We start from the raw sequence: 12,856 nt of genomic DNA, 5'->3' as shown, positions 1-12,856 counted from the left end.
AAGCATATATGAACTTTTGAACGGGGTCATTTTTCTAAATTGAACTCTTTTTTTTTTTTTTTTTTTTTTTTTTTTTTGTGGACTATATGTAAATGTCTCTTATGTGCAGTATCTTATTCAGGTCAGTACTAAATAAAAAATAACATGCATTTTGCATGACCCCTCTTATTTTGGTAAAATAATTAACATTTTGCACATTCTGCAAGGTGTATGTAAACTTTCGACCTCAGCTGTATGTGAACTGTGTCGTGTTCATCAGGCGATTTTCTGGAGTCTTTAGCAAGTTCACATCAAGTGCACTGTTCATGACTGAGCCAGATAAGGTTAGGAAAGGTTAGGAAATTCTCTGAATGAGTCTGTTTCTGTTTCAGGAAAGCAGCCTAAAGATGGAAAAAAGCCAGAGCCTTGCAAACCCATTCTTAAAGTAGAGTACAAGACCACAAGAGCAGGGTAAGTGCTCACCTGCAGCAATACGTTTTTGTTTTTCCTTCTGCAAAGACCATCTTAGACCATGATGAATGCTTTGTGCTGGTCAAGCAGGTAAACCAGCATAGCCTTAGTGTTCATGAATGAAACTTTCTTTTAGATGTTTGTAGATAAATGTGGGTTTGTAGATTAAAAAAGTCTGAGACCACATTGAATATAGGATTAAAAGTTCATTTTAAACTCATTTAAACCTGGAAGTAAGCAAAAGTTATAATGTAAAATAAATACCAAGTATGCTTAAGGTTCTGCAGGATTTCTAGGTCAGCCAAGTTAACAAACTTGTAGGGTTCATGCAGCTCAAGTGCTTTTTTTTTCGTTAAAGGAAAAGGCATTCTCACTTAGATTGTTAAACAGATAATACAAATTGAGAAAAATACAAGTACAAACTTTCTGACTTTAGAAGCTCACTGTACAGTATATGTTTGTGTTCTGCACAGGGATCCGTTTATGATCTTCTCTGGTGGTTTGTCGTATGACACCGTTGGTCGACGGCCATGCTTGACAGTAATGCACGGAAAGAGCACGGCAGTACTGGAGATGGATTATCCCATTGTAGATTTCCTCACCCTGTGTGAAACGCCATATCCTAACGGTACGTTGGTCGATTTACTCATTAAAAGCACCTGCTGTCCAATATTGTTGCAATAAGTACTCAGTCTTTTTATCTCATGCCGCTTCCTCTCTTTTCTTTTTCCGCTGACATTTGAACCTTTGTTTTGTTGGGTTGTTCTATTCCTTCATGTTCTTTGTAGATGAGCTTGAGCTCTCCCGGTGGAACTGCTGCCTAGTAATTACATTTTACATTTCTTTTTTTAAAGCTCCCTCTATTCATAACATCCAGTTCTGTGACTGCATTCGTTTATTATTGCCGTACCCATTTGAATAATTTATCACTTTGGTGGCTATTTATGAATAGTAAGTGTTTTCTTTTCTTTCTGCAGGCAGCTGTAACAAAAGCTGATGGGACTTTAGTTTGTTAATAGTCTGTCAATAGTTTACTGGTGTGAAAAAGAGAACATAAAATGTGCTTATTAGCGGCTCTTTGAAATACTTGATTCCGATTGGCCAGTCTCTCATTTTTTTTTCTAAAATGTCTTTCAGAACTATATTTCAGCGTTCCTCTTGAGCATTACCTATATAAAGATGAAAAAGAGGAAAAGATATTTTTGAGCTAAATGCACTACTGTTTGAGTTTGAGGTCATTTTTTTAAAAGAAATGAATACATTTATTAAACAAGTATGCATAACATTTAAAATAAAGAAGTGACAGCAAGCACACTGATAATGTTATATAAGATTTATATTTCAAATAAATGCTGTTCTTTTAAACTTGCTTTCTATGTTCTTAGTGAAAATCTAAGATTGGGGTTTTAACATTTTATGGTAACGAGTGACAAGCTGACCGTACTTTATCCCTTACATAATACCGTGATCCTATCACTTCTGTAGCTTATGCATGGTGCTGGTTTAAAAAACAGTTGTTTTTCTTGCTATTCATCTTACTTTTACAGAAATAAAGATAATCATGTGCTTGTTCTTGCCTAAAAACTGGATCTGTGTTCATACATCTGCATTAAAGGCTTAGCCGTTTTGTTTCGAGTTTGTATTAAGCCAGACTGAGAAGCAGCGATAAACGCAGGAGGAATGGGAACTGTGTTTACAGTGCTGCTTGCATAACAGTGCCTGGCTCTGTATGTTGATTAAGCTATATTTGAAATGAGACATCTTTGGTTCTGACTCATTATTGAGGCATTTGGGAGGTTCAAACTTGTGCAGTGACGTCAGCAATCATAACTGTAATGGACCAGGCCACTTATTGTGATGATACAAACTTTATTAGTTTGTGTTGGTTCCAAACTGGGTGCCATTTGCATCTGTCATGTTCATATACTACCAAGTCTTATTTCACCAAGACTGCATTTATTTGATGAAGACTAGTAATACTGTGAAATAGCATTAGAATTTTGAATAACTGTTTACTGTTTTATTAGGAGTTCAGGAAACCCTAATGTAATAGTTAGAATGGTCGCAGATCTGTGATCTCCATGTAAATCTGATCGTGCAGACCAAACCATAAGTTGTAGAGACTTGAAACTTGGAGGGATGGTAGTATTCACACCGCCAACAACGTGACCAGGCTCGCCCCAATCGGCCTGACGGGGTGCTACAGTGAAAAAGAGTACCAAATCGCTCATAACTCCTAAATCGCAGGCTCAAGTGTCTTATGTCGTTGGAATCCGAAAATTTGCAAAATGTTCAGATATTTTGAATTTTTTGAAAAAACTACTTTTGCGGACTAGTCCTAGGTTTTTCGCCCGATCGGAACCAAACTAGTGCAGAAATATTCTCTGGAGAGTGAATATCAATAATTATCAAACTAACGCTGAATTTTTAACTCACCGTCGCAAAGGGGCACCAAAACATTCGAAAGGGGAAGGGCCACTTTTAGTAAAACCCCTGAACGAAATAAGATCTCTCCCCCAAACACACTACACTTATGTAGGGACATTTGTGTATCTCAAAACACATGGCCGCCATTGGCCAACAAAGTTTGAGCACCTGTTAGACAGGGTTAATGAAAGCTGATCGGAATGAAACTCTGTGAGCCTGTTTGACTCATGGCCCCAAAGATCTGAGAGAAATTTGAAAGAAGTTGGCCACTGGGGAGCGATATTGCATTTTTCAAGGTCGTAAATGATTGTATGTGCACAGTTTTTCGCACATACGCACAATATCTCTATCGTACTGTAGAATTCCTCATTCCGGACTTCTGCTTCTAGAACCACCACTGTCAATAAGTTTGTTTCTTAAATGACTGAGAAGATGTAAAAAACCTACTTTTGCGAACTAGTCCTAGTGTTAGACTGCAGTACAATTCTCTGGACTCTCTAGGCCAATAATTAGCAAACAAATGTTTCATTTTCCCCTTTGGGAAGTTATAACAGGCCCGTTTAGAAAAGGGCCTAAATTTACCCTAAATCCTATAAAGCCTAAAGAAAAAATCGAAACTTCATGAAAACCTGCTGAGCACATGCGACAGGTAATTACCTATGAGTGTGCAAAGTGGACCACAGCTGGCCCTATTACAGTCATAAACAATAAATTACCAAAAAAATTACCAAACCAAATTACCATTTTTGGATTTACCAAAAATGCTTTTTTAAATCATTGATTTAGGTGGTTACAGACTTGCTAAATAATGTGTTTTCATATGTGCTTAAATGCCTTGAAGCGCTTGAACCCCGATAATCGCTGCTTGCAGCTATATTTGTATTTTATTACTTTTGCAAGCAAATGTTGCTGCTTAATATTTCTTAGGAAACTGTGATACTTTTTTTAGATTCTTTGATAAACAGAAAATTGCATTTAGAACTGCATGTTTTTACTGTCACTTTTGATCAATTTAATGTCCCAGTGCTGAATAAAAGTATTAATTTCTTAAAAACAAGTAAATAACTAACGGTAAACGGTATGTGTAAAAAAAAAAAAAAAATTCATGATTTTTACCAAGCCTGTTTTCATTTCTTTACAGATTTTCAGGAACCATATGCTGTAGTGGTCCTCCTCGAAAAGGATTTAGTTGTTATTGACCTTGCACAAAACGGGTATGTATCACCTACAGCATTTGCGTCATAATTGTGACTATGTCAGTTTGTGTCAATCTGATGGTTTTGACCTGTGTTGTTTTTCAGTTACCCTATCTTTGAAAATCCATATCCCATGATGATTCATGAGTCTCCTGTGACGTGTTGTGAGTACTTAGCCGATTGTCCTGTGGACCTCATACCTGCACTTTACTCTGTCGGGTCTCGCCAGAAACGACAGGGCTACAGCAAAAAGGTACAACAACATGCATACACTCATTTAAAGCCGCTATTCTAAGTTAATGATGTCTTTTAAGTTAAAACATCCTGCCTGCAAACACACTCCTTGGCTTTTGAGTGACTAGATTAGTCTCTGGTGAATCGTCCAGTTTCCCCATGCCTGCGTGACTTCGGGCCCCCGTTGTGCAGCACATTGTGTCCTCAGACTGTGTGGGTCAGAGACGCAGACAGGGGTATTTATGGGTATGAAAGAAAGCATGACCTCTCAGACTGGAGTGCGGTGTGTAAGTTGTGGGTCTGTCTCCCACAGGGAGCAGGTTAACTCAGACGGCCCACTTTGAATCACAGCACTTCTGAATACCTTTGAATAAACTGCTTCTGCTTCCACGCCTCGTGAGGAAATGCTTTCCTGTAGAGCCTCGCCAGCCGTTTAATAAAGGTTCCACCCACGTTGCAGAAATGTTTTGTGGCTGCCGGTGCCAGCCACTGTCATTATATTAAGAGTACGCTTACTAAAACTTACAAATTGGCCAATTTCGTTTTATTAAGCTTCCTAGGAATGCTCATATGCTTTAGGGCAATATCTACTAAATTTCCTCTATTCTCCTATGTCGAGAAATGTCAGATTTATGCGGTTAGCTTTCGTGGATTTAAGTGCTTTTATGTGGTTCTGTTGTTCATCACAGGAATGGCCTATCAGTGGCGGAAACTGGGGCCTGGGCACACAAAGCTACCCTGAAATAATAATAACTGGGTAAGAGCAGTGCACACTTGTGTGTGAGTGAGCGAATGTGTGTGTGTATGCTCTGTTCTCTCTTTTTCGCCATTCGTAGTTCTGCTGAAATGGCAGAAATGGCGAAAAAAGACTTAAATGGAGTAAAAGAAGAAGGCAGGGTATAAGAAGAGGGAGGAGGAGTGCAGAAGAGAGGGTAATGAGCAGGACAAGATGGTAGCGAAAGGGAAGTATGACAAAAAAGTAAGCATTTTCTGATGTACCGCCCTTGGGATGACAGAACCCTTTTTTGCTTTTTTACTGGGTTTGACAGCAGTGGGAAGAGCACTTCCTCTCATCTCTTGACTAGCTTTTATCTGACATAGCAACTTAGCTTACCTCAGTGGTTTATTTGAATACATGTGGTAATGGGAATATGCCAGTGAGTTTATGTGGGTTTGTGTATGAAAATGTATGCGACAGTTGAAATAAAAGATTCTCTGCTCATCTTGCAGGCATGCAGATGGTTCAGTGAAGTTCTGGGATGCTTCAGCAAGTGAGTGCCTTTTAGTCTTTCTGACTTTATCTTCACCCCATTTACCACTTGTGTGCGGTATAATAGTTCCATTTACCACAATGTGTGCGCTATAATAGCTTTTCAAAGCTCATAATCTTGCTTTAAACACATTAGCATTACATATTGAATTTGGCAGGCACGTTTATCTAAAAACTAAAGTTTTATAGCAGAATTTTGTCATCGCTGGGACATGAACCCATGACCTAAATGTTGCGCTAACATGCGCTATTTTGGTCAGCAAAGACTGTATATGAACAAAGATGGTTCAATCATATTACTGTGAATGGGAACACGCAACATGGTGAAATAAGTCAGGAGGAGCCAATTAGTAAAGTCATCAAATCACCAATTGGCAAAATTGAAGCTCTGGTTGCAGTGGAAAGAGTCCTGGTAATGTCTTGGTAATTTACTTACCCCTATGTCATCCAAGATGCTCATGTCTTCCTTTCTTCAATCAAAAAGAAGGTTACTGAGGAAAACATTCCAAGATTTTTCTCCATATAGTGGACTTCAGTGGGAACCAATAGGTTAAAGGTCTCAATTGTAGTTTCAGTGCAGCTTCAAAGGGCTCTGCGAGATCCCAGCCGAGGAGTAAGAATCCTGTCTAGCGAAATGATTGGTCATTTTCTAAAAAAATACACATTTATATACTTTTTAACCACAGTTGCTCATTTAGCGCTAGCTCGAGCTCATGCATTACGTAGTCACGTTGGAAAGATCACACATGACATAGGCGGAAGTACTGATCCAGTGTTTACAAAGCGAACGTGTAAAGAAAGTCAAACACCCTTTACAAAAAAAGGTACAACAACGTCGGATCATTTTGAAGTTGGAGAAAATGAGGCTTCGTTTAACTTTTGTTTAGTTTACACTACTCTAGCGTTTTCGACCATTGAAAACCTTCGACTTTTAAAAACGTTGTAGCCCCGTTTTACTTTAAAAACTCTGCGGTTGCATTTCAGTGTAAACGCACCAAAACAGAGACTTTTAAAAATGATTGCGTGGCTGCGCACATTTGCTCTGCGTATCCTTGACAACCATGTAAACAATAACATCATGCTCATTTTTTGCATCTCATTTCGGCGGCTCATTTACAGTATATTACAGTATTTTTACACTCCAAGGAATAGCAATACATTTTATTACAGTTACTTCTCTTAAAGGGGTCATCAGATGCCCATTTTCCACAAGTTGATATAATTCTTTAGGGTCTTAATGAAAAGTCTCTAATATACTTTGATTAAAAATTCTCAATGGTTTTGTAAAACAACACCCTTTTTACCTTGCCAAAATAAGCTCTGCAAAAATCATCTCATTCTAAGGGGTTGTTCCTTTAAATGCAAATGAGCTCTGCTTACCCCGCCCCTAACTACTTCCTAACTACCACGTAATAAGGAAAGGCGATCGCAATGATTCATAAAAAAACGCTTATACTCACTTCTGCTGTAAGTGAAGCTGGATCATGAATGATTTGTGCACCGACAGGCATCTGAGAACGGCTCGATTTGAAAAAGGGGATATTATTTTTACAAATTAATTAAAAACCACTGCATGGATTTTTATCATTATAGGGTAAATTTGTACATACACTGCCAACACACATTAATGTTCAAACAACATGAAAAAGTGAACTTAGCATCCGATGACCCCTTTAAATAAGACATCCTTGATGATGTATGCAGCCTGAATGGTCATGTGTAAATAAGGATCGTTTTCATTTTAAAACGCAGTTTCAAATCGAAAATGCTCTAGTGTAAACAGGGCCTGAGATGGAGTTTTTCGCCCTACCCTACCTTTTTTAGAATAGAATAGAACTTTATTATCATTGTTTAGGAACAGCGAGGTGTTTTTTTTTAAACTGAAGTACACAGACGAAGAACTGCACTAGTGCAAGATGAGCTTTTGTGGTTAAAAAGTAAAAAAAAGAAAACGACAGATTGTTTTGCTACATAAGACCCTTAATCCTTGGCTGGGTTTGTGCAAAGCCCTTTGAAGCTGCATTGAAACTGCAGTTTGGACCTTTAACCCGTTGATCCCCAATGAAGTCCGCTATGTATGGAGAAAAATCCTGGAAGGTTTTTCTCAAAAACCTTCATTTCTTTTCGACTGAAGAAAGAAAGACATGAACATCTTGAATAACGTTTGCGAGTACATTTTCAAGAATTTTTTTATTCTGGAAGTGAACTTATCCCTGCCCATTGGCTTTACCAACCTAATATACATGTTTGTTTTTTTTTACTCAATGTGAGCAATTTGAGAAAAGCATTTATGGGTCAGTTCATGTCAGATGTTATTGCTGTTTTAAAATATGTTATTTAAATGTCAATTTGGCTTGGTTTTTGAGATTTTGGTATTTCCCCATTCAAGCAGATAGGAGTTGGTCTTGCATGCTCGAAATAGCTGCCCGGAGGCGTTGCAAATGTGGCCGCCAAGTGAACTGATTTTCTTTGAAAGGAACTTTGGCTACACTTACAATCACATTCGACAAACACTGTTAAAGATCTAATTAAAAACTGGATTCTGCTGACCACTACTGGAGTAAAACTTGACATCAGACATCATTTACCTTAACATTAAGGTAATTTCCCATGATTTATGACCCAACCGGAGACTGACCTTATAATGTCACACACAAAAAACTCCCCAGATCCCAGAGGCTTTGTCTAACCTTGTGCACCGCTGAGAGAAACAAGCATGGTGAGAGTGTTACCTGTACATGCCATTTGACCTTGTTTAATCTGTGAGCTTGACAGACTACAGTTTCCACTGTTCCTGTACCTCCCATAGGTGCTAAAGGACATATCGTAACATTAGGTTGCAAACCCTTCACACAAGTGCTTGTTTAACATTCAAATGGCTTTTCTTAATAGTACGAGATAATTTAAAACCAAAGTGGGCCTCATTTTGTCCACCTATGAAATATAAAGCTAATTAAACGTCATTTTAATCCTGCTAAGACAGAGTGGCTAATCTTATGCTATTTAATATTTTTGCTTTGGCTCAACTGAACAATTGAAGCCAGTGGAATAGAGGCCCCCAAAATTTAACCAAACACATTTATGCATTTGACGGCATTAAAAATATTTCCCATCATTCTTTTAATCCTCTAAAGCAAATCTAGTTATTATTTGGAATACTAGATTCTGATTTGTTTATTCACAGGATAATACCTGCTAAAGTTATCACTGTCAAAAGCAATCTCTTTCCTCTAAAATTGCTCTAGTTTTGTATAGAACAAGATAAGCTTTGTTGAACTGAAAACGGCTATGAATGGGGAGTCCCCTTGATGGGATCGATTCCAACCTTTGGAATCGAGGAATCGATTCCCAACGCATTGGAATCGAGGAATCGATTCTTTTTGGAATCGACTCCCAGCCCTAATTACAGCTACATTTTTTCAGTAGATCACCCTCAGTGCAATATCCAAAATAACGGAAGATGTTAGATTTTTCAGTCACTGATAAAAAAATTCTGTTTTTTCGGTTGACGCAACCTCTGTGAGCTCTCTCATGATAAAATAATTTTAAATAATGACTGTTTGACTACAATTATCTCTTACTTTTTCCATTTGCCATGTGTTCAGTAATGCTCCAGGTGCTGTACAAGCTGAAGACAGCTAAGGTGTTTGAAAAGGCACGCTGTAAGGACGAGAAACCCAGCACAGAGATTGTGGACGAGGACCCGTTCGCCATTCAGTTGATGTCTTGGTGTCCCGAGAGCCGCATGCTTTGCGTGGCTGGTGTCTCTGCCCATGTCATCATATACAGGTTCAGCAAACAGGAAATCACCACAGAAGTTGTGCAGGTACAAATATGTTTTTTATACGTTTTTTTTTTTCTTTTATGTAAGAATTATGTAAGATTTTTTTTAATTAAGGTACTCTTGACTTCAAAACTTTGTTTTCCGAAGTGGAATGAGTAATGCTGCCCTTATAGATACTCTTAAGTCTCTCTCTCTTATTCCCCGTCTCGGGTTATTTTAGTTTCCTGACAACTGCCATGACTCATAATGTTAATAATAATATAAAATCTGTTCATTAAATTGATGTTGTTCAGTGACTTGAGTGTGTTTGTGCATTTGTACATGTGTATGTGCCGTCTACAGAGCCAGCTAAGGATATCCGAGGAACAGTTGTTACTCAGATGCTTAACTAAATCCCTAAGCCTTTCAAAGCCGTTTTAATTAATGTTCACCACATCTTGCTGTATATTGAGCTTGAATAATTAATACTGCATTCATTTTGCCCTCTCACTGTTTTTTTTTTGCAAGCTGTACATTTGCATACTGATGCTTCTGTAACCCATAAATAAATGAGCGCTTATGATAATGCTATTAGAAAATATATCTGTGAATAATTAGAATTTATTGTGGGAAAATATATAATGTGGTAGACTGAATCAATTAAGAAATAGTGCTTTATTAATGCTTAATCAATGCAGCTTATTTACATATTAATACATGAAGCAAATGCTCAAATACAGTTATATTGAGGACGAATATGAATTTCAGGAACAGAAATGAATCTGATTCGCTAACGGAGTCGCATGCTCAACGCAAATGTGGGAAAAAACCATTACCATCGTTTGCTGACAGAACGTTCACACTTCTGTATAATGAGGGCAAATTAAACCTATTAGCACCTTCAGTCCCGTGACTCTCACACTCATAGAAACACTCACTCGGAAGAGACGCGCACACCAATTAGCGTGTCTCATATTAAGAATAGCGACACCGATGGGGATCAATTAACTCAGTGCGTTTAGCTGATACATACACATCTGTTCTCCAGCACAATTGTGTCAATTACATGTGTACATGTGTGTATGTGTGTTTTACAGTTACTGGAGGTCAGGTTACAGTATGAGCTGAATGATCTGGAGTCTCCGGAAGGGGGAGGAGATCAGACACCAGCTCCTCCCACACCAAGCACCTCCCCCAGTCCACAAACCACCGCTCCTCAGACACACACCTCCACTAGCAGCAACTCATCAGATGGGATTCGAGACAACATACCCTGCCTCAAGTAATTACGCTTTGCAAGTTACGTTTTTTGTACACATATAATTAGGGATCCAAGCCTCTATTTTGCATTTTTTAAAAAGGAGACATTTTATGACTGCAAATTACATTTTATATATTGTACATCATATACAGTGTACTTGCAGTAATAAGAATGAGCATTTTGGTCACTTTGAGAACCCAACAGATAATAAGCAACAAGGGCTCTTCTCAGGACTCCTGCATTCTGTTCTATTCATCTGTGCTCTGTCTGGCTGTTTGAATGCGTTCTGTGTGTACACACTCTGATCCTCTCCAAACAGACCGTTGAGTGCTTTAGCTGCCATAGACTGAAAGTTTGTGTGCGCAGTGTTGATGCAAATTGTTGTCTGACGAACCGGACAACAAAGTTGCACCGTGAGGCCCTTTTTGGCACATTTTTGTGTAGCTCTGTGGATTTTGCTTTTAAATCAACTATTGATTAACTAATTAATTGCATTTTTTCTCCAATTAATCACAATTAATCGTATTTAATCCCACCTAACATTACTGTTTTTTAAATATAGTTTTATACAGCAATAATTTCACATTAAATCTTTAAATTAATGTAGAAACAACATAAAGACAGTATGTTTTTTAATATTTGTTAAATATTTTTTTTAATGATTTAAAGTGAGTATTATTTGATACCAATATTACTGATGGTATTTAACCATTAACTATAGCCATTCAACATTACAGTATAAATGAGAGCTATCAATCTTAACATTTATTAAACTTTTAAAAAAAATTATCTTTTAATTTCGGTGAACTTAAAACAATCTTCACATAAACCCATTATTTACTTGTGCCCTTCAGCAAGTAGGAAATGTATAGAAACAGAATAAAGTTATCCAACACTAAATCCTAAATTAAATCTGGATGAATCCTTAAAGCTATAAAAGTAATTGATTAACTCTTTTTTTCTTTTGTTCTTGATTAACAGACATCACAGCAGCTGGGATATTAGGTTATTTGACTGCTGTTACTTTAAGAGCTACCGCTGCTGAACGTGACGCGGATTTAACACGTATGCTTGTAGTTTCATCTGCGCTTTTAATATGAAATGATACAGGCTACAACGCACGCCGCTACATTTGTGCGTGCAATTGAAGCGTGCTTGCTACAAGCACAGTATAACAGCTGACAGGACAGTAAAATTAGTTTTTCCCGACATATGGCCTGACAACATCTCATCTGACCACAGTTCACTGCTGTTCTACTGAAGCTCCATCGTCACCTGTACCTTTCCTGTGCTTGTTCGACTTGTTGCTGAGGTGAAGTGGTGTGCGTGTCTGAAAAGTCTCCAGTTAGATGTGGTCGTAAAGGTGTTCTGCGACTAAATAAATGCAGTTCTTGTTAAAAAAAAAAAAAAAAAAAAAGACAGAAGCAGCAGTTGTGAGTGGGTGGCTAACCCTAACCCCGTCCCTGGGTTTAATATTTTTAACGCTGTTAAACTGAAAAAAATAATCACCTGCATTAACACGCTAATTTTGACAGCACTAATTAAAAATTTTTTTTATTAATCATGATTGTCACTTTCAAGTGCTTGGGTACCATGCCCATCCCCAGTATGTAATATATCACATTATAAAGTAAATGTTATACAACCCTGTATAACCTATGTCCTCTGTCTGGCATTCCCTCAGGGTGCGCAGCAGTCCTCTGAAGCAGTCTCCAGGGTATCAGGTGGAGCTGGTGGTACAGCTGGTGTGGGTCAGTGGAGAGCCGCCCCAGCAGATCAGCAGCTTGGCCATCAACTCCTCCTATGGCTTGTGAGTTACCTGAAGATTTTAAGACCTGTTTTGCACTGTTTTGTCAGGTGCTTCAGCAAATAAATCAAATGTTGCAGATGGTGTTACAAATGTTTATGATAGGACAACATTTGTTTTGTACTTTTATATATATATATATATATATATATATATATATATATATATATGTATAGCACCAAATCAGCATAAAATTGAGATTTATACATCATCTGAAAGTGGAATAAACAAGCTTTCCATTGATGTATGGTTTGTTAGGACAATATTTGGCCAAGATACAACTATTTAAAAATCTGTAGTCTGAGGGTGTAAAAAAAAAAATTTTTTGAAAATCGTCTTTAAAGTTATCCAAATGAAGCTCTTAGCAATGCATATTACTAATCAAAAATTCGTTTTGATATATTTACAGTAGCCATCTTCATTGAACATGATCTTTACTTAACATCCT

The 12,856-nt window shown here is 37.7% G+C and overlaps 1 protein-coding gene across 4 annotated transcripts in view; it reads left to right on the top strand.

The window, feature by feature from the left end:
• stxbp5a (syntaxin binding protein 5a (tomosyn)) overlaps positions 1-12,856 on the top strand; it is a 110,986-nt gene that overhangs the window by 79,141 nt on the left and 18,989 nt on the right. For all 4 annotated transcript variants that reach the window (XM_051138365.1, XM_051138364.1, XM_051138363.1 and 1 more), the window contains exons 9-17: positions 372-450; positions 924-1,078; positions 4,019-4,091; positions 4,179-4,326; positions 4,997-5,064; positions 5,538-5,578; positions 9,183-9,403; positions 10,438-10,622; positions 12,286-12,411. In XM_051138365.1, the coding sequence (XP_050994322.1) occupies positions 372-450; positions 924-1,078; positions 4,019-4,091; positions 4,179-4,326; positions 4,997-5,064; positions 5,538-5,578; positions 9,183-9,403; positions 10,438-10,622; positions 12,286-12,411 (1,096 nt within the window). The remainder of the gene's footprint in view (positions 1-371; positions 451-923; positions 1,079-4,018; positions 4,092-4,178; positions 4,327-4,996; positions 5,065-5,537; positions 5,579-9,182; positions 9,404-10,437; positions 10,623-12,285; positions 12,412-12,856) is intronic.

This window comes from Labeo rohita, chromosome 20 (genome assembly GCF_022985175.1).
Source record: "Labeo rohita strain BAU-BD-2019 chromosome 20, IGBB_LRoh.1.0, whole genome shotgun sequence".
In the NCBI taxonomy this organism is placed as follows: Eukaryota; Metazoa; Chordata; class Actinopteri; order Cypriniformes; family Cyprinidae; genus Labeo; species Labeo rohita.
Note: the sequence above shows the minus strand (reverse complement) of the source record. Positions and strands in the feature narration are given on the sequence as shown.